The 21,790-nt window shown below is 43.3% G+C and overlaps 1 protein-coding gene across 4 annotated transcripts in view; it reads right to left on the bottom strand.

Annotated features, from left to right (window-relative positions):
* ZNF354A (zinc finger protein 354A) overlaps positions 1-21,125 on the bottom strand; it is a 29,443-nt gene extending 8,318 nt beyond the window's left edge. Inside the window, exons 1-5 of one of the 4 annotated variants that reach the window (XM_032627843.1) lie at positions 20,940-21,086; positions 19,796-19,883; positions 15,566-15,692; positions 14,565-14,660; positions 14,456-14,457 (exon numbers count right to left, since the gene is read on the bottom strand). In XM_032627843.1, coding sequence (XP_032483734.1) covers positions 14,456-14,457; positions 14,565-14,660; positions 15,566-15,692; positions 19,796-19,828 — 258 coding nt within the window. In that variant the 5' untranslated portion in view covers positions 19,829-19,883; positions 20,940-21,086. Of the gene's footprint in view, positions 1-14,455; positions 14,458-14,564; positions 14,664-15,565; positions 15,693-19,795 lie in introns of all 4 variants that reach the window. The other 3 variants (XM_032627847.1, XM_032627844.1, XM_032627845.1) reach the window with 3 other exon arrangements.
* Between the last annotated feature and the right edge of the window lie 665 nt (positions 21,126-21,790).

Genomic DNA, 21,790 nt, shown 5'->3' with positions numbered 1-21,790 from the left:
TCATTAATCATTAGGGAAATGCAAATCAAAACTACAATGAGATATCATCTCACACCAGTCAGAATGGCCATCATCAAAAAATCTAGAAACAATAAATGCTGGAGAGTATGTGGAGAAAAGGGAACACTCTTGCACTGCTGGTGGGAATGTGAATTGGTTCAGCCACTATGGAGAACAGTATGGATGTTCCTTAAACACTACAAATAGAACTACCATATGACCCAGCAATCCCACTACTGGGCATATACCCTGAGAAACCCATAATTCAAAAAGAGTCATGTACCAAAATGTTCATTGAAGCTCTATTTACCATAGCCCAGAGATGGAAGCAACCTAAGTGTCCATCATCGGATGAACGGATAAAGAAGATGTGGCACATATATACAATGGAATATTACTCAGCCATAAAAAGAAACGAAATTGAGCTATTTGTAATGAGGTGGATAGACCTAGATTCTGTCATACACAGTGAAGTCAGAAAGAGAAAGACAAATACCGTATGCTAACACATATATATGGCATTTAAGAAAAAAAAATGTCATGAAGAACCTAGGGGTAAGATAGGAATAATGACACAGACCTACTAGAGAATGGACTTGAGGATAAGGGGAGGGGGAAGGGTAAGCTGCGACAAAGCGAGAGAGAGGCATGGACATATATACACTACCAAATATACGGTAGGTAGCTAGTGGGAAGCAGCCGTATAGCACAGGGAGATCAGCTTGGTCCTTTGTGACTGCGTGGAGGGGTGGGATAGGGAGGGTGGGAGGGAGGGAGGGAGACGCAAGAGGGAAGAGATATGGGAACATATATATATGTATAACTGATTCACCTTGTTATAAACCAGAAACTAACACACCATTGTAAAGCAATTATACCCCAATAAAGATATTAAAAAAATAAAAATAAATAAATAAATAAGGTCTTGGTATATGGCCAAAAATAGTAAGAAGAAAAATTCAGGAGATTTAAGTGGTACAGAGAAACAATCAATAGGATTTGAGAACAACAGAGTGGAGAAAAGATTAAACAAACCCATTTAAAGAGGGTGAGTGTAAGAGTGATCAGAAGAATTGGCTAATGGAAAATGGAGAAGAGGGATTCAAAGGGGAGCCATGAATTGGAAAAGGCAGCCTGGGATCAGAGTCCAAAGCCCATGATAGAATCCTAAATTTTCTTCATGACATTTTTCTTCTTTCTGTAATCATTCCTAATCTGGAAAGTCTTCATCCCTTTTCCCTCATGCCAAATTCCTTTGTATCCTTCAGATTCAGTTCAAAAGTTAACTGGGTCCTTTCTTGACTGTGAGTTTCCAGAGTGCATTTCTCTTATTATAGGCACTCACCAGTGTTAAAAAAAATATATATATATATATTCTATACATGTAATTATGTTTATCTATATCTAAATATTTTTCACTTTCCTTTTCTACTCTAATGTTCTCTGCAAGCAGATTAGCATGCCCTATTAACCTACAGATCCTCCTAATGGCATCTGAATTATACACAAAATGTTTGTTTTGTTAACCTTCCTTAATAACTTACATATACCTAATTTGAACAATGTCAAATAATCTCAATTATTTTTATATTAATTTCATACACACACACACACACACACACACACACACACACAGGATTCAAGCACTTGTATGAGAAGTTGCCTTCCAGGACAGTACATTATACAAGCAATGGGAGGGTTTCAGAGCCAGTTCAAACAGGAAGTAATTACTGAATTAATCTACAGAGGTGCCAACAGGTAGGCATGAAGCCAAAAGTTGCAAGATAAGAAAGCAGCCTTGCTCATGCATCAAGCAGGAGATGCTATGCAAGTGGCATAGAAAAGAGTCAAAGATCAATAAAACAGGAATAAACATAAAAAGGTAAAAAGGGCTAACATGATAAGGTGGTAAAAAACAGAATTAAATTCAATAAATTTTAAAATGGGGTAAGGACACAATTCATTGAATATTAAATTCTGTCAGGGAATAGGTATACATATAGTTTGGCATTTTCTCCTGGGCTAGAGTAACCATTTAAAGGGCTCCTTTGCAACTCACTGTATTTTGAGATTCCTATCTGACATTCACTTTCTCACCTGTATACAGATTCTCTCTGCTTGGTGAACATAATATATTCTGCTTTTCTCTTTTCTTCTACAAGTGTTACTTCTCAGTTTCCTTCATGGGTAACTTTTTCTATTTCCACTTTAAAAATTGCTTTCCCTACGGTTTGGGGTTTTTTTCCCCCACTCTACACACCCTCTCTAATTTTTTTTTTTTTTTTTGCGGTACGTGGGCCTCTCACTGTTGTGGCCTCTCCCATTGCGGAGCACAGGCTCCGGACGCGCAGGCTCAGCAGCCATGGCTCACGGGCCCAGCCGCCCCGCGGCATGTGGGATCTTCCTGGACCGGGGCACGAACTCATGTACCCTGCATCGGCAGGTGGACTCTCAACCACTGCGCCATCAGGGGAGCCCGACCCTCTCTAATTTTATATGCACCCATCTTTACTATTTTTTTTAAGGCACTGATATTTGCCAAACAGAGCAAGTGAGAATAACACTCATTTAAAAATACATATATAGATAAGTATCAATAAATCACTCATTAAATTAGGAACCACATCTTCTGGAAGAGCCCATAATGTGCATTCGTGTAATAGCTCTTTTTCACTTAGCCAATCACAAAACCTATCTGCCGTCTAATCTTTACTATTTGTTGTAACAGAAAGAGGAGTTTTTTATTTTCTGTTCAACACCTTTCAATTTCCTTGTCCATCTAAGTCTTGCTTAAGTGATCCAAATTTCAATAACATTATTTGGGCAGAAGTGTGGGAGGCAGTGGTAAAAATGTTCCCTGTGAACATCAGTCACTGGTTCTAGGTTACTACACGAGCTGGGAAGAAGACAGCAAGATTCCAAAATTTTGGATTGTAGTTTATAAGGCAAAGTTAGAGACCCTGCCTTAGGTCTGTATGTAAAGACTGCAGTTTTACAACCAACAACTTTACTAGAGCCCTGAGCACTGGGCTCAGGTACCTAAATGGTACTCTGTTTCTCATGCTTTACTGTTCCACCGTAGTCTCCTAACTAGTCTCCCCACCTCATATCTTGCTGTCAATTCAGTCTCTACACTGTAGCCACAGTAATCTTTCTAAAATCCACATCTTACCATGTTGCAAACTTCTGTAAGATCCTCCAACTTATCTTCAATGATTTGTATATAAGTAAGGTCCTGAGTACTTAACATGGTCAACAAGGTGTTTCATGATCTGACCTTCATTCACCTCGGTACTCATCTCCCTACCCTGGTTTCTTGCCAGGTATGCTGAACTGCATGCAGTTTCTGGAGCACTACATGTTTTTATCTTATTTCGTTATCTTTGCATATGCTGGAGACATCCTTTCCATTCACAAATATTAACTGCCTACTATGGACTAGGTAATGTTCTAGGGAATGCAGAGAATGTGATATGTAAGACAGAGTTCCGGTCTTTGAGGAGCTTATACCTTGGTTTTGTGTATGTGTATTGTGTGTGTGTGTGTGTGTATGAGGGAGGGATGGACTGACAATAAGTAAACAAACAACCATATGGATGTGTGAAGCAAGAGCTTCCTGGGCAAAGAAAACAGCAAACACGAAAGTGTGGTGACTTCTGAGGAACAGCAAAGAGGCTGTGTGGCTAGAGTGCAGCGAGCAAAAGAGAAAATAGTAAATAACATTGGAGGAATAGGTAGAGGCAAGTCATATAAGGCCTCACAGGTCATGTAAGGACTCTGGAATTTTATTCTAAGTATCATGGGAAGTCACAAGGCAATTACATGCTCACTCAAGTTGGCTACTGTGTAGAGAACAGACTGTTGGGGCACAAGTGGAAGCAGGGAGCAGGGAAGATTAGGAAGCTCCTGTAGTCAAGTAGGTGAGAAATGGGGTAGAGGTATATGGTGACTGCATCCTTATCACATACTAACAGAACTGAAATTGCTGGAGGACTGTATGTGGGGTGCTGAGAGGGAATAAAAGAGTTAGGGATCACTCCTAGGTTTCCAGCCTGAAAATGATGAATGCTGGCACAAGCTACTGAGAAGGAGAAGACTAGGAAAAGGGCAAGTCTCAGGGGTTATTCTGTTTCAGATATGTTCGTTATGGCTGAAATGCCTTAAGAGACACTGAAGAAGATACTGAAACATTCAGTTTTATGTATTATTTTGGAGATATTTTTAGATTATTTTGGAAAAGGTTAAAGCTACATTCAGGTGTTTAGGAGTCATCAGTAGGTAAGTTTTATTTAAAGCTGAAGAACTGGGCTTCCCTGGTGGTGCAGTGGTTAAGAATCCGCCTGCCAATGCAGGGGACATGGGTTTGAGTCCTGGTCCAGGAAGATCAACTTAGTTGCTCTAAGGAGCAACTAAGCCCGTGTGCCACAACTACTGAGCCTGCGCTCTGGAGCCCGTGACCCACAACTGCTGAGCCTGCACACCTGGAGCCCGTGCTCCGCAACAAGGGAAGCCACCACAATGAGAAGCCTGTGCACCGCAACACAGAACCCCCACTTGCCGCAACTAGAGAAAGCCTGCGTGAAGCAACAAAGACCCAACACAGCCAAAAAAAAAAAAAAAAAAAACTTAAGAACTGAAAAAGTCACTTAGGCACTGTAATACTAGAGGGCAAGAAAAGGAAGAAAAGCAGAAGAGTATGGTGGTCCAGAAGCCAAAGGAAGAAAGTACTCCAGTGAGGAGGCAATGATCAACTTTGTTAAACAATTTAAGAATTAAAAACTTAACCCTGATTGTGCCAAGATGAAGACTGTCTGGGATTTAATAACTGCTTTTCATGGAATAGTAAGGAAGAAAGCCCCACTGGAGTGCACAGAAGAAACAATGGGAGGTGAGAACATGGAGACATCAAGTATAGAAATGCTTTTGAAAAGTTCTGCTTAAAGGAGAATAAAGAAACAGGACATGGGGAGTTTTCATTTTTTAATGGAAGTAATTATAGCTACAAGGGTCCATACCAATACTGTGAAACTCACCTCCACTCTACTTCAAGTGCCAATGCCTTAGTCCAGAACGGGACTAATAACTTAAAACAGTCATGTTTCCCAATGAAGGGGACATGAGTCCTGGATTATGGACATCCTAACTGTTCTTTATGGTCTGCTTAAAGTTTTCTGTAGGTCTAAGATATGTCTCCTGAAGTGCAGTTCAACTTTTGCTCTCTCCCAGAATCAAGCCTGGGCCTGAGCTAACTCATAAAAACAAGGTTACGACTTAGGTCAGAAGTTTAGAGACCAGGTGATCTTGGCAATGACCACCACCCTGACTAGTTCCTGTCATTAGGTCTAGATTCTCCTCCCTTGGTGCTTATGAAACTCTGTGAGTCTCTCTTCAACCTTCTCTCCCTAGATGATTTCATCCACTCCCACACCTCCTATCTGAATGACTATCCTGACCCTCAAAACACTTTACAGAGGTATTTCCAGCTGCCTGCTAGACTCTCCATTTGAGTATTTTTCTTCAAATTCAGCTTGTCCAAATCCGAATCCAGTGCATTCCTTTCAAACTCTTTTTTGTGTTTCCGAGTTCTGAATTATATAACTTCTTCAGCTCCTTTGCCATGAATTCTTAGTTTCATCTCAGAATCTTCTCTCCCCTGCATTCCAAGTCTAGTCAGTCATCAAATTCCCTTGAATCTCTTCACTAAGATGTCTCTAACAACCATCATTAATACATCCAAGTTCAGGATCTCCTTACTCAATAGTGACTATTGCTATTGACCTTCAATTTGATCCTTTGACCCATTTCTCACCTTTCTAGTATTACTTCCCACTGAATTTAACCTTCTTACTGTATAGAACTCCTCTTATTATTTCAAAAAGCATTGACTGCTCCTTATTTAATTCATTCATCAAATACTTAAAAAGCACCTACAATATGTCAGCCTCTATCCTAGGCATGTGATCCACAAAACATTCCAGATCTGGTAATGAAAAGAAACAGTTAACTTCTTTAAGGAGCTCCCAGTTTGGCATTAGAGACAAAAAAGGAGAAGTGTGATAATTTATACAACAAAAACACAAGACAGAAATGGATGAAAATGTGAGCTTACAACAACATCCAAACTACCCTCAGATAGTAGCAAGTGCAAGCTGGGAAGGCGTACAAGTGGTGACCAGAATTTGCGGGAAGGAATGTCTAAAATGGGATTTTAAAGGATTAGCCATAGATTAGATGGAGGGATAGTATGAGGGCTAAAGGCAGCATCAAAATCTTTGAACCCAAGCCAACTTTCCAGACCTATATCCTTCCCACCTTATCCTACAGGTGGTCAGATTCAAAATTATTCCTATAAAAATGTCACATACATTTGCAGTCTCATAAGGTTTTCTAGAGTCAGAGAATTGAGGGAGCTATATGCTGAGAATTACACACAACACCACCATGGGGGCAGAACTACACATCTGTAAATGTATTCCAGAATGCCTGTGTTGGTGAAAAAGAGAAATGCTGTTTTAGAAATTCTGTTGTTGGTAATTCTGATTTTTAAAGCTTTTTATTATGGAAAATGTTCAGCATGTACAAAAGTAGAATGACTTGTACAATGAATTGCCAAGCCAGCATCAACAATCACTAATGCTGTTTCATCTATTACCTTATTACCGGTTGAATTGCATCACCCAAAAAAGATATGTTGAAGTCCTAATTTCCAATAACAGAATATGACCTTATTTGGTAATAGTAACTTTGCAGAATCAATCAAGTTGAGATGAGGTGATTAAGGTAGGTCCTAATATGACTGGTGTCTTTATAAAAGGGAAATTTGGACACAGGCAAGCACAGAAAGACCATATCAAGATACCCCAGGGGAACACCAAGTGACAAGAGAAGCAGAGACTGGAGTGATGCAGCTGCAAGCCAAGGAACAAGGACCACTGGCCACATCCAGAAGGTAGGGAGAGGCAAGGAAGGATTCTACCTGGAGTTTCAGAGGGAGCATGGTCCCGCAAAACTGTGAGACAATAAATTTCTGTTGTTTAAAGCCACACAGTTTGTGGCACTTTGTTGGAGCAGGCTGAGAAAATTAATACAACTCCCTTACGTCTCTTTCATTAGCATATGCTAAAGTACGCTAATTCCATATTATATCATTTCATCAATAATATTTCAGAACACATTTCTCAAAGATAAGAACTCTATTTGTAAACATAACCACATATTTTTATTATACCCACCAAAATCAACATTATTTTTGAAGTTATTTTTGCCTGTAAGGTACTAATTACATGTTCTTCACCCAATTCCAATGTGGTGGTGGTAGGGGTGGTTTCCACATCAATAATAAGCAATTCTTGGATACCAACTGGGTGTCCTACAATTCAGCTCAACTCTGACATTATCTACCTGGAGATAGCATCATATCCCACAGGTTAAGGGTTCAGTGCTACAAGACTGCCCCCTGCCTCCCTTAGACATCAGTCACAAGCCCAGGTTATCATCTGTACTTCTCACCAACTGGCTATAAATCGAGGTTCCCACGACCCCCTTCTTAGGTTTGGTTAATTTGCTACAGTGGCTCATGGAACTCAGAGAAACATTTTGCTTACTAGATCACCAGTTAATTATAAGAGGATATAACTTGGGAACAGCTAGATGGAAGAGATGCACAGGGCAATGTATGGGGAAAGGGCATGGAATTTCTAAGCCCTCTCTAAGTACACCACTCTCCCCAGATCTCCACATATTCACCAACCCAGAAGCTTTCTGAATCTGTCCTTTTGGGTTTTTATGGAGGCTTCATTATACAGGCATGATTGATTAAATCATTGGCCACTGGCAACTACTTCAACCTCCAGTCCCCCTCCCCTCCCTGGAGGTCAAGGGGCGGTACTAAGTTTCAACCCTCTAATCACATGATTGGTCCTGGCAACCAGGCCCCATCCTAAGGTAGGGTCCAAAAGAAACCTCATTAACATAACAAAGACACCTTTGTGGCTCTCATCACCTAGGAATTCCCAGGGTTTTAGGAGTTCTGTACCAAATATATATTTCTTATTATAAATCATAATATTTATATAAATCACTAAGGATCTTTATTCAAGCTGCTGTGATTTAAAAGCATTTGAGATAATTTTTCTCTATGTGATTAAGCCAGCAACCTGAAACAAAATTAGGGTCATTTGTTTCATTTTGCTTTCAATATTTATGGAACACTTTTTCATTTTTGTTTAATCTTGTTTTATAATTTATAAAACATTTTTATGGTTCCAAAATCAACATTATAGGGCTTCCCTGGTGGCGCAGTGGTTGAGAGTCTGCCTGCCAATGCAGGGGACATGGGTTCGAGCCCTGGTCTGGGAAGATCCCACATGCCGCAGAGCAACTGGGCCTGTGAGCCACAATTACTGAGCCTGCGCGTCTGGAGCCTATGCTCCGCAACAAGAGGCCGCGATAGTGAGAGGCCTGCGCACCGCGATGAAGAGTGGCCCCCGCTTGCCACAACTAAAGAAAGCCCTCGCACAGAAACAAAGATCCAACACAGCCATAAATAAATAAATAAATAAAATTTAAAAAAAAAAAAAAATCAACATTATAAAAACAATGTACCTTAAAAAATTCTGCATTCTATCCTTGTTCTCTCAATCCTTTTTCTTTTTCTTCCTTCACCTTATAGGTAACCATTTTTATAGATCTGCTTTTACCCTTTTTTTTTTTTTGGCTTCTCTATTTTATTTTTAATATAAGCAAATATACACTTTTTATTTTTTGGTATTTCCTCCTTTCTTTGATAAAAGTCCTACTCTCACTGTTCTGTTCTGCACTTTCCCCTACTTAGTAATATTATCACCCCACAGTGGAATTTACAGAGTTCTTCCTCATTCCTTTTTACAGTGAGAATTCCACTGTGAGAATGTCCCTCAGCTTATTCAACCAGATTCCTTTGATGGACAGTTGGATTAACTCTAACTGTAATACACCAGGACACCATATGGGTACACGATAAAGGTACAGCTTTAAACCAATATCCATATTGCTAATTAGGAATCATAGCATTTATAAAATTCTAGCCCAAACTGGACCCACTGGGCTAACATTATCCAAAGCCACATACAACCAAAATCACCTCTTCTGCCAGCCAAGAAGAGAGCCAGCTGAAGGCTGTAGAACTACTCCTTAGAATGAAGAAGCTCTTTATGTACTGATATGGAAAGAGTTTCAATATATATCAAGTGAAAGGGGCAGAATAATGTGTGCTGTATAATATAATTTGAGTGGACAGAGGAAAACAAAGAAATATTTGTTTATATTTGCATAGAAGAGCTCTCCAGCTACTGCCTCCTTGTCACATCTTACCTTGTCGTATCCCACACATATTCATCTCCTCCTGCTCACTCACCCCTCATGGGCTCCATTCTGGCTTCTGTCCTTACCACTACTCTCTCTAAGGCAACCATGACCTTCATGTGACAAAGGCAAGATGCTCTCTTCAGTCCCCACCTAACTTACCTCTCAGCAGCATCTGATAGTGAGCCCTCTTTTTCTTTCAGATGCTCACTACCTAAGCTACAGTGACCCTGAACCTGCCTCCAAATTCTTCTCTTGTTCCACCAGCTTCAATCTCCTTTGCAGCTTTTCAATCTTCTTTGTGCGCTCATTTTCCTCTACCTGATCTTTAATCCTTGGAGTTCCATAGGGTTGAGTCCTAGGCCCCTGATTCTTTTCACTCTGTACCCTTTCCACAGGCCAGCTTCATCTATAAACATACTCTAGGCAAGACTTCTCTCACTCTCCATACCTAATTATACAACACCCTGCTCAAAACAGCAACTTACATGTTTCAAAGACAGCTCAACTGAATTTATGATTATTTCCTCCCCCAACCTGTATAACCTTTTTGTCTCTGTAATTGGCACCAGTTCTGAATCGAAACTTTAAAAGGCATCCTTCACACCTCTCCCTCCGCTAATCAATTACCAAGACTTCTTTATTCTGCCATCTAAATATGTCTCAAGTTCATCTACTTTTACCTACCTCTACTGATACCATCCTTTATGAGACTTGACTTCAATGACACTAGACTCCTGAGTTTCCTTCTACAGTACACCTTACCCTTGTCTTCCTTATGGGTTCATTTCTCTCTGCCTGGCCATGAAATGCCAGAGTTCCTCAAGATTGAGTCCTAGGCTCTTTCTTACTCTTGCTGTACTCTGAATCCACTCCACAGGCTAACTCAAACTCAACCACTGTTTCAATTATCTTTAGTGACAGGGTCTCCCAAATTTACATTTAATGCCCAGGGTATATTATAAGGGGTGGAGCTCCAAATCAAACAGGCTATTTGACATCTCCACTTGAATAACTGGGTTAACCAAAGACAACTTAATTTAATTCATCCAAAACCATAATTATACCATCCCCCAAATCTGATCTCCTAGCACCACTATCTCAGTGAATGATATCACTGTCCATCCCAGAACAAGCCACAAACCAAGCACGCATCCTTGACAACTCCATCTCCTCTATCTTCCATATCTAAACCATCTCCAAGTCCTGTTGCTTTTATCTGCCAAATATCTCTGCAACTGGTTCCCTTTTTTCTGTCCCCATCACGACTACCTAACCAAGTCATTCGTACATTCACTAACTGGAAGCTGACTCTGACCAGGCACTATTTTAGGTACTGGGGACATGGGAACAAATGAAACAGACAACCCAGCATGAGGGAATTTACAATCCAGAGAAGAGCTGATAATAAATATGTACTATTTTGCAGTAATAGGTACTCTGAGAGAAAATGAAGCATGGTGAGGGGATAAAGAATGTGGAGGAAAAAGGACCCGTGTCCTGTGGAGGACAAAGGACAAAGGATGAGCTGTGTCTAATTGACAAAGTGCCATCTGAGCAGAAACCTGCATAGTGTGAGGAAGTGAGTCAAGTGGGCTCTAGGCTGTCAGGAAGAAGAATGGTCCAGGAGAGGAAAAAGTAAGTGCAGAGGCCCTGAGGTGGGAGCCTGCTTGGCCTTCCTGATGAACTACAAGGAGGCCAGGGTGATTAGAGTTCTCCTATGAAGGGCAGAGAGGAAGGAGGTGAAGGCGAAGAGGTAGCTGGGGCCAGACCACAAAGGCCTCTGAGGGCCACGCTGGGGGCTTTGGATTGTGTTCTATGTGATAGAAGCCACTAGAGGTTTTGAGCATGGGAGTGAGATGACCTGATCTATCTTTTAAATAGACCATTCTGGCAGCTACAAGGACAGTAGATGTTGGTGGCAGGAGAGGAGCGCAGGGGATGAGAACAAGACTAAATCAAACATAGTAAACAGGGCTACAGAGCATTTGGGCTCAACTTTCACCTTGTAAGAAATTCACTCTTTAAAATTACTGCATGTTATTTCATTAGGCTGCTGCTATAACCCCTACAGCACCTTTCCGCAAATTAGAAAAAGACCCCTACTCTCTGTGCAGATGCAGCCCCAGCAAATCTCGGTGAGTGAAAGGCAGCCCACAAGCAACCCCTCAGCTGACCACCCTTCCAGGTTCAGTCTGCCCTGAATTCTTGTATAAATATAACAAAGGAAGAGAAAAAGACAAAGAAAGAAAAACACCTTTACATTGGAGGTAACTGTTAACCTAGATCATCCCTGGATTTTTAAATTTTTGAATAAAAGAATATTTTCATGTTAGGTGTAAACCAAACTCATGAGACGTTCAAGTTGACTTAATCACATTATTCTTATTTTATATATATATATATATATATATATATATATATCTTATATACATAATATGCCAGAATAGTGATTAGACTTTGGACTCATGTCTTCAGTAAGAGACTCAGATGAGACTGAGGGAAGTGACTGTTCAAAGGGTCGGTTTTTGGTTCTGGTCTAGAGTTAATGATCAAGGTACTTCCAAGAACATCCAGGTCCTTCACCTGAGCTCACAGGGAAGTGAGCTCCCCTTGGAAGGGAAACTGTTCCAAGGGCACTTTAGTCCAGGTAGATAGGAGATTCGCCAGGGGTGCAGGAGAGACACAACCACAGGCCAGCACTCCCAGGACGCTCCATCTGACTGTCACCTTTGACCAAAGAGAGGAGGTGCATCCCATCAAGAGAAACGCACACACTGGTTGGCTCTGATGTCCTTACTTCCTCCAGATACCCACTCAGAGTTTTCCTTCAGGGACAGCTTCCCAAACCTGAGAAGGACTTGATGTCACCACTAGGTGCCTTCAGGGTCTCTCTGGACAGCTTTCGACTCCAGTCATACTTTCTATTCAGTTTAATCCAACTAACACTTCACTCAGGAAGGGGGATTCGTCATGGATCAGAGGCTCCCAAGGCTCTGATTGAAATGGAAAATGGAAAGGGAACAATTCTTCCGTCTCTTCCTTTGATCTTCCACGCCATACTCAGTCCACACCTGACGCCCCTCCTAAACTCTCCACTGGTTCCCTGCTGCCTGTGTTCTCTGTTTACTTTGTGGTGGTCTCTAGCAGTTCCCACAAAATCAGAATATTTCTCCCAAGGGACAGTTAAAAGATATAAGGAGAGATAAGTGTGGTTCCCACCTCAAAAGATCTCACCTTATACAGGGAAGAATGAGCTCTACTAAAGGTGTGGGCGCTTTAGGGATCGAGACAGCCTGTCCCACAGCCCTTCTGCTGGGCCCCCATTGTGAGGGGTCATCACTGACTTGTCTGGACCCGACAGCAACCTCAGACAAGTCCTAACACATCTATGCCAGGTGGCTCCACATTGGTTGCAGGCTGATCCTTGCAGAACATAAACCTGGGCCCATGGCCAGGGTACTTCAACTCCTCAGAGGCTGTGCCTGGCTCTCAGGTCCCGGGCCCCTCTCCCCGCTCCCGTCTCCACACGCCGACTTCCTTTGTCTGGACTCTCGGACATGCTCTTCCTGTGCCTGAACGCTTCTCACAACGTGGGATCCGGCCCTTCCTTGGGAAGCCTTGCCCACAGCACACCTCCTGTTCCACGTTCTCACAGCACCTGCAGCTCTTCCCCCGAGGTCCTCACCAGAGTCTGTCATTCCACAGTCCTGTGTGCGCTTAGCCTCCCCCTCCACTGAGCTCCGCCAGGGCAAGACCTGCGTCCTTCTGTCCAAGGTTGCACTGCTGTTTATCACGGGACAGGAAAGCAGTGGGCGAGGGTTAGAACCTGGCTCCCCCAGAGCCTTGGCCTCCCCAATTCAACAGCTCTCAGTCCTCAACTTCCATGACAGCCGAATCTGCCAGTTTTCTCCTCTGGTGACTTCCTCTCAGGCTCAGCCACAGATTCTTCCTTCTTAACCCACCTCATAAACACTGAGGTTTCCTGGGACTCTGTCCTCTCCTCTGTTCCCTCATTTTCTCAGCTCAAGGCTTCAAATGCCACCTTTGCACTGATGGCTCCCTGACCTCCCTGTTGAGTTCCAACCCTGTATACCTTCTACAGCTGTCCACTGGTGACCTCTACCCATATTTCACTAACATTTCAAATGAAATCCATCCCACCCCGAACCTGTCCTATACTCTTAATGAAGGGACCTCTCCTCTTTCCTGAACTCACTGCACATGCCTTCCTCCAGGTAATGTCTTGCCTACATTATGCAATAATCTCCAGAAGGTTCCCACCTCTAGTTTTTCCTCACTTCAAATCTAAGACCAACAGTGTTTCCAAAGTGACCATTCTTATTTAATTGAAATTGCGTAATAAGGACTTCAAGACTATATTCCCCGTGAAAATTTTAATAACATTGCATGTAACTAAAGTCCCCTTTCATCAATGCCCATTCTCAATCCCAAACCAAATGTAACTAGCTACCAGCTCAGGTGTCCCCTGACCTTTCTCTCGGCACTTACACGCATATTATGCATATAGACAAACACCCACATAATTTTCTTTACACATAAATGGCAACATGTCATAATCATGCACTGTAACTAGCTTTAGTCCTTCACGTGCCCTGGAGCTCCGCCCACACCAGTGCTGCTGCTTTCTGACTGTGGTGCTGTTGTGCCAGTGTAGGGACCCACCTCAGCTTCTTTAGTCTCTACTGAAGGATGTTTAAAGTATCTCAGACTCAGACTATTTTTTCTAAAATATCAACAACCATACAACTCTTCTGCTTGAAACTCTTGAATTATTTCCAGTCATCCATGGACAGTTCCCATCCCTAAGAACTGTACCAAAGCACTTCATAGTGTGGCCCCCACCTGGCTTTCTAATCTCATTTCCTTCCTTATCTCTCTCTTTTCCCATATACCCTGAGCTTCAGTCTGAATGAATTATCTGCAGTTCCTTAAATGCACTAAGTTTGCTGAATGAATGCATGACAATGTAGCCCTCCTCTGAAACAACAGGAAATAACAAGAAAAAAAATCCTGAGAGATTCACCTGTGCAGTAATTATCAGAGAAGAAGAGGAAGCTTGTGACTCAGGGCCTTAGCGTCCCTTCTCCACAACTTCTTGAGGACTGAAAACCTGCAGAAATTTCCCTGACCAACATCTCCGAGCTGCACATGCACTCATTTACCAGACTGCTGCCTGCAGAGATTCCCCACCCACTTACCTAGAGAGGAGCCTCCAGGGCTTTCTTTCTCTACCTTCCAGGGATCTTCTCCTTGCTGCAACAGGGAGATCACCTCGGGTTTGGAAAATGGGAGTCCTGCTCATAGACCAAAAAGAAGAAAAAGAAAAAAAAGACTTGATTTTGCCTTGACACAAAGAGGTATCTGAGATCTGAGCGGAAAACTCAAAGGATGATACAGAGAACTTCTGTAGGATGCTCAAGTTGTGCCCCCACAATGTGAGGGGTGTGTTAGGGTAAAAGCAAGGGGCAATGCAAAATTTAGTTGTATGTTAGTGAAGTATGATAAACATGCAGACTTGATTAACAGGGTGCTAATAGCTTTCTATACAAGAGGGAATATGTATACACTGTTAAATGTACAGATTAAATTAATATTTGTAACAGGGATCTGTGGAAAGGATTATGTACCAAGTAGCTTGTTTAAAATGAGAAAACACTATCTGACTCCCTTTGAAAGATGGCAGCAATCAGCAAACTATGGGTCATAGGCCAAATCTAGGCCACTGTCTGTTTATGCATGGCCCTTGAGCAAAGAATGGTTGAAAAAAAAGAAAAGGAATATGTTACAGAGACTATAGGTGGCCCACAAAGCTGAAAATATTTACTCCCTGGCCCTTTACAAAAAAAGTTTGCTGACCCCTGTAAAAGAGAATTGAAAAAAGCCAGTGCTGGGTTGAGGGATACTCTCTGTTAAGAGATGAGCAAACACATCATAGTTCAATCATAGTGGGAAAATGTTGCCTGCAGTCACTGCAGTCACATTTCTAATGTGCAGCTCTGTAGATTGTCCCATCCATGGGGCAATTCCATACCTACAAGGGAGAAAAAGGTTTTCAGGTTTATTTATGGAGATCCAGTTTGTACACTGCTAAGGCAAAACTCAGCTAAAGTTTTTAATGACCCAGGGCTTTTATCCAGGAAATCAGATGCTGAGGTATCCCAATTTCTGAATTCTGTATCTACAGGGGAAATTTCCTTACCCAATGAGACAAGGTTACTATAGTTCTCCAGCATCACATCTTGGTACAAGTTTCTCTGTGAAGGAGCCAGCTTTCTCCACTCATCCCGCGTAAAGAGCACAGCCACATCTTCGAACGTCACTGACAGCTGTAGAGACAAACATCCCAGCTCACCCAGGACCATCCATCACACAGGGTGAAAAAGGCGGCAGTGGGGAGTAGACGGGCTACCATGAAATGCTTCTATATTATTCTAGGTTCTGAAGGTTCCAGGTCATTTGTTTAATGAACAATTGACCAATGACAAATATATATTGAGTAGCATGAAGTATGAACCAGGCCCTGAGTTAACTGCTACAAGAGATGTGTGGAGGTATTAAGGCCATTAGTGGGAGTGTTAATTAGAATAATCTTCCTGTTGGCAACTTGAAAACATATATTACAAGCTTTAAAATGTGCATACTCTTTAACTCTCCAATTACTATATTTGTTTGATAATGAACAGTGAACAAAAATGCCCATGCAAGGACATTTATCATGGTGTTAGTAACAGCAAAGAAATGGAAACAACCTCAATAATCACCGACCGAGACTAGTGTAAATAACTTAAGGCACTCTGTGCTCCCTAAAGCTTGAGGGCAGTAATAATGGAAATTAAAATAGCTATAATTCATTGAATGCTTTTTTCAGGCTAAGTACTATTCTTAGAGCTTTATATTAAACTTTAGTGTATATCTTTATTTTATCTTCACCACAACCCTATGAAGAAGGTACTATTATTGTGTCTATTTTACACAAAAGAAAACAAAGAGAAATTTATCCAAGTCACACAACTGGTATGAAGGAAAAACTCACTCCTCCTGCATGTCTCCTCTACTCTTAATACAACACTACTTCACTTCTGACACCAGATGTGGGGGGTTTTCCACACACCAAGCAATTGTGGGACACCAGCTGGGTGTCCTACAGTTAAACTCAATTCTGACATCTGAAGATAGTGTCAGATTCCCACAAGACTGGCCCTCTTTCAATGTCAATCACAAGTCCAGGTTGTTACCTGTGCTGCTGACTGACTGGCTATAAATTGGAGGTTTCTACAACCCTCTCCTCAGGTTTGATTAATTTGCCAGAGTGGCTCACAGAACTCAGGAAAACATTTACTTACTAGATTACTGGTTTATTATAAAAGAAGATATAGGAACTGGCAGATGAAAGAGAGGCACAGGGAAGGGGTGCACAGCTTCCATGCTCTCTCGGGATTCACCATTCTCTCCGACTCTCTACCTGTTCACCAACCTGGAAGAACTCTGAACACTTCTGGGTTTTTATGGAGGTTCATTACATAGGCATGATTGATTAAATCACTGACCATTGGCGACTGATTCAACTTTCATCTCCTAGTGTGGCGACAGATGGATAAGAGGGGTTATCGCGGGGCAGGACTGAAAATTCCAACACTTTAATCAAGGTTGGTTCCCCTGGCAATTAGCCTGCATCCTTAGGTGGGGTACAAAAGTCACCTCATTAACATAAACTCTGGTGTGGATACAAAACACACCCATTTTGCCTTCATTGCTCTGAAGTAATTTCAGGGATAAAAATCATATATTACTAACCACTTAGGAAATCACAAGGGTTTTGGAAGTTATGTGCCAGGAACACGGACAAAGACCAAATATATATTTAATATTATAAATCACAATATCACAGCTGGTCAGTGGTAGAGGTAGAACTGCAATCCAAGGAACTGCCTCTCAACGCCTACCTCATAGGATTAAGAAATAAATGAGGGCTTCCCTGGTGGCGCAGTGGTTGGGAGTCCGCCTGCCGATGCAGGGGACGCGGGTTCGTGCCCCGGTCCGGGAGGATCCCACATGCCGCGGAGCGGCTGGACCCGTGAGCCATGGCCGCTGAGCCTGCGCGTCCGGAGCCTGTGCTCCGCAACGGGAGAGGCCACAACAGTGAGAGGCCCGCGTACCGCAAAAAAAAAAAAAAAGAAATAAATGATAATCCATACAATGGAGATAAAGAGTAGTGATGGTAGCACAACACTGTGAACGTACTTAATGCCAATATACTCAAAAATGGTTAAAGTGGTAAATTTAATCTTACGTATATTTTATCAAAATAAAAAGTTAAAATGATAAAATAAAAAAATACATACATACATATGTACACATGTACATAAATAAATAACAAATAAATAAAGGTGCACAGAAAATTATTCTGAGGGCTACATACCAAAGGTATGACCATGATTATCTCAAGATGTTGGGGTAAGAGTGATTTTACTTTTTTATTCTCTGAAATTTTTAACATTAACATGCAGTGCATGTATAAGATAATTTATTGGCACACGGCGGGGAATACAAGAAATGATCTTTCCCCTCAAAAGAATTTACAATCTAACTGGCAGACAAGAAAAACGCATGAAACAATTGGAACAAGAAAAGTGTCGCTGGACAGGACCATATACCATTTCCTAGTTCAATCCTCATTTTAGAGATAAGAAACACAATGTCCAGGGCAGTTAAGATACCAGGTCATATACTTTTTCAATGGCAGAGACAAGACAATAACTGAAGTTTTCTTTTAACCCAGCACTTGGTGGGTATATTCTCTCTCCGGTCTTAAATGTCCTGTCACTGAGTTTTACACACAAGTCCACATAGTACTGATGTATCGGCAGCAGGTGAGGTTAGGGAGAAATGTCACATAGGACTCACAAGCAGGGATGGAGAAGATTCTGGGTAAGAGAGCAGCCTAGCTCTGTTGGAATGGAATGGGAAAGGCTTAGAAAAAAGTAGCCCAAATATGCAGAGGCAGGTCCTAGCCACAGTCTCAGAAGATCAACCACTACCACATTTCATGGGTCCAAAAGATACACAACATCACATTGCAGAGAACTCTGGTAATTTGGGGGCCAGGCCTGCCCCGTGTTCCGAAAGATATACCAGAGGAAAGGCTGGATGATAACTAACATGAATTTAGAGGCCAGACATACCTGGGTTTGATTTCAGGTTACCTGACTTCATTGAGCCTCAGTTTCAAGTGTAAAATGGGGTAATAACTTCTGCTTCGCTATGAGACTGAGAACAAAGGTGAAGCCCTCAGGATATTCCCCAGCAACGTTAACTACTATTGTTAGATGAGGATGAGTAAAGGAAGGACACTGTACAGTCATTTCTATCTACCAACAGTAGATAAATAGACATCGTGAACTAGAATAATATCATTTAGCTACCACAACCACCACATATTGAACATCTACTATGTGCCTGGCCCTGATATGAACACTTTCCATGTACTAACTCCCAGGATCTTCTCATCTACCCTTTGAGGTAGGCCCGGTTGTTGTATTCATTTTACAGGTGAAGAAACTGAGGCACAGAGAGGTAAGAAACTGAAGCACAGAGAGGTGGACTTATTTGCCCAAGACCCATTAACAGCAACAGAGGAGATGGGCACAAACCTGGCCATCTGGCTCAAAAGCCCCACTGAGTAATCACTGTATACACTGCCTCTCCACTACCAATATCCCATGAAACTCTCACTGCTGCTTCCTGAGGAGTCTTCTCTCTGCTCTTGGGAGTCAAGAGACCTCTCCATCTATGTCCCCACCAACATGGCTATCCTTTGTTCACACAGTGGCTCACCTGGATGGGGTCCCACCCTCATTCTCACAACATAAAGATGAAAATGGCAGGTCAATATCAGTTTTCAAGAGAGTGACAGAAGCAAGGCACATCATCCAGAAAGTTAAGATGGAGAAAAAACTAAAAACTATGGACTGGGAAAAGCCTGGCAAAGGTATCATGAGGATTTCTCAGGGGCGAAAAGAAAAAGAAAAGCATTCTGGCCAAGGGTAGGGAGGGGGACATGACTGAGCAAAGGAGGCAGGCCAGAAAGGAACTCTGCCAAGTGCGCACGTTTGTTTGTTCTGACCCTAAGTGGTATAAGACGTGTGGCATCTTACCTATCAATTCAGTAATCATACAGTGAATTGAGATTAATGAATAAAAGAGTGTCTATTAGAAAAAAAAAGAGAAACACAGGCCATGGATTGGGGGGTTGGAGGCAAGCATTCCCTACGCAATCTACCATCCACCAGGGTGGACCAACTCTTCCAAGGGAGAAGGACATTGGCTCCAAATTCTGGCGAAGACTGTACTGGGGAAAAAACGTCAGTTTAAGGGTAAAAAAACAAAAAAACCCATCTGTCTCTAAGACCTGAGATGGCAATGAACTCACCTGAGACCTTGCTTCCCTCTGTTCAGTAGCCATGTCCTCTTTCTGGGCAGTTTCCCCTTAGGATGGGAGAAGTCTCCAGAAGCCAGATCTGAGAGAAGAAAAAGGAAGCCAGGAGGAAGCCCCTTCTGCTTTCCACCCCTCAGAATCAGCAGCTCTGAAATCTTTATATCACTTGAAAATGATGCCAAGTGCCCTCAGAGAAGGAAGTCAGAAGGAACGAGGGGTAGACAGGACCAGAGAGAAGGGCTGGGTCATCCTGGTCCAGGACCAGCTCTTTCCCTGGCTCAGAGGAAAAGGTCCTAGGACTCCATCAGCAGTAGCAGCAACTCCCTGAGCCTCACCGCGTGCCAGGCACTACCTATCAATACATCATCGAGTCCCACAGCACAGTTGGCACTGTCAGCACCCCATTTTATAGATCAGGAAACTGAGGGCAGAGTGGGAGCAACTTGCCCCAGTCCACACAGCCAGGGAGGGTGGCACCAGGATTCCAAGCACCACGGGCTCCAGAGCACCTGCTCTAACCTCCCTGCGTGCATGTGACAACTTTTCTCCAACTCAAGCCTTCCCACCCAATTCCTCCCCCTCCTGTCAAGTAAACAATTTCCAGATTTCTAGAGAAAGCTGCTTCGGAAAGGGAAAACGTCAGCTCTCCTATGGCGGGGAGGGGGCTGCTGTCTTGAGGAAGGGGCACAGAAAACCAAAGACCTGGGTCCAGTCCTGGCTCTGCCACTGGGGGAAGCCGGCGACTCACTTCTCGCTCAAAACAAGCCTGTCATTCGGGAGTGCAGGGGTGATGATAAAGGGAGGAAATAATTTTCTCACGTTCACTGCCGGCCCGAAACAAATTCAAATGCCCGCAGGCGCTGGGCAGGTAGCGCGCTGGGAACTGGTCGGAAAGAAGCAGGAGGGTGGCTGGGTCCAGCCAATGCGGACGAAGTGCCCGACCTGTCTCGTTCAGGGGCACGTCAGTGGGACGGCTGGGGGCGGCAGGCGGACAGAGCCAGGGGTGCCTGGCTCTCGGCCCGCCGGCGCCCACAAAGGCCCGGCTCGCGTCTCTTGGGCCTGTGCCCCATGCCCCGGCGACGCATCCTCCCGAAGCCCGGTCCTCCCTCCCACATCCTGCCTACCCACCGCCGCTCACCTCGCCCAGGCCTCGGGGGTTCCGCGGGCCGCAGGCTGGAGGCTCCGGAACTGCCACGGCCGGACAGCACCCTCCGCTGGGTACTTCCCCCAGGGCCGCCTGGGCGAACCGCTAACGGGTAATCAGCTCACGCCAGCGGCAAACGCCCGTCGCTCCACGTACGTCCGGGAGGGGCGGGGCAAGGACAGTCGCGAGCCCCTCTGGGAAATGTAGTCCAAGCGAGAACAAAAGATCCTGGGAAATGTAGTTCTTCGAGTCTTGTCTGCGAGGAGAGCCCCGGCTGAGCCTATCACTTGTGCAGACTCCATTCTAGGTTCGTGGCTGAGTTCCCTGGGCTGCTGGCTCCTTGGTTCCCAGTTCTTCCAGGAGGAAACAGAGGTTCCTACAGGGCAGTGACTTGTAGCTCTGCATCTGTGTAAATGATAGCAAGGCAAGTAGACAACCGCCAAGAACAAGCCTATTTCCTTTTAAGTCTTTCAACAAGAGTGTATGGAGGACTTCCCTGGTGACGCAGTGGTTGTGTTAGACCCAAACGGTCTACGAGGGATTCCAACTCGCCCAAGAACCGTCAAGAGTCGAGAGCCGTTGCAACACGCAAGAGGTTTATTAGGAGCCGATGCACCGGGGTTCCCTGAACCTCACGCAGGAGGCCAATGGGGAACCCCTAAAAGCGGAATCACATACTTTTTATAGGTTTATTTACTCATAGGGCGGGTATATTCTCACAATGATTGGGTAAATGTGGTGACTTTTGAATTCATTGGCTTAGGAACTTTTGTCCCACCTTCTGGCCGTTATAGTTGTTTGTTTATTGTGGCGGTTAGGGCATATACCTGTTACGGGCAACTGGA

Source organism: Phocoena sinus, chromosome 3 (assembly GCF_008692025.1).
Source record: "Phocoena sinus isolate mPhoSin1 chromosome 3, mPhoSin1.pri, whole genome shotgun sequence".
Lineage (NCBI taxonomy): Eukaryota > Metazoa > Chordata > Mammalia > Artiodactyla > Phocoenidae > Phocoena > Phocoena sinus.
Note: the sequence above shows the minus strand (reverse complement) of the source record. Positions and strands in the feature narration are given on the sequence as shown.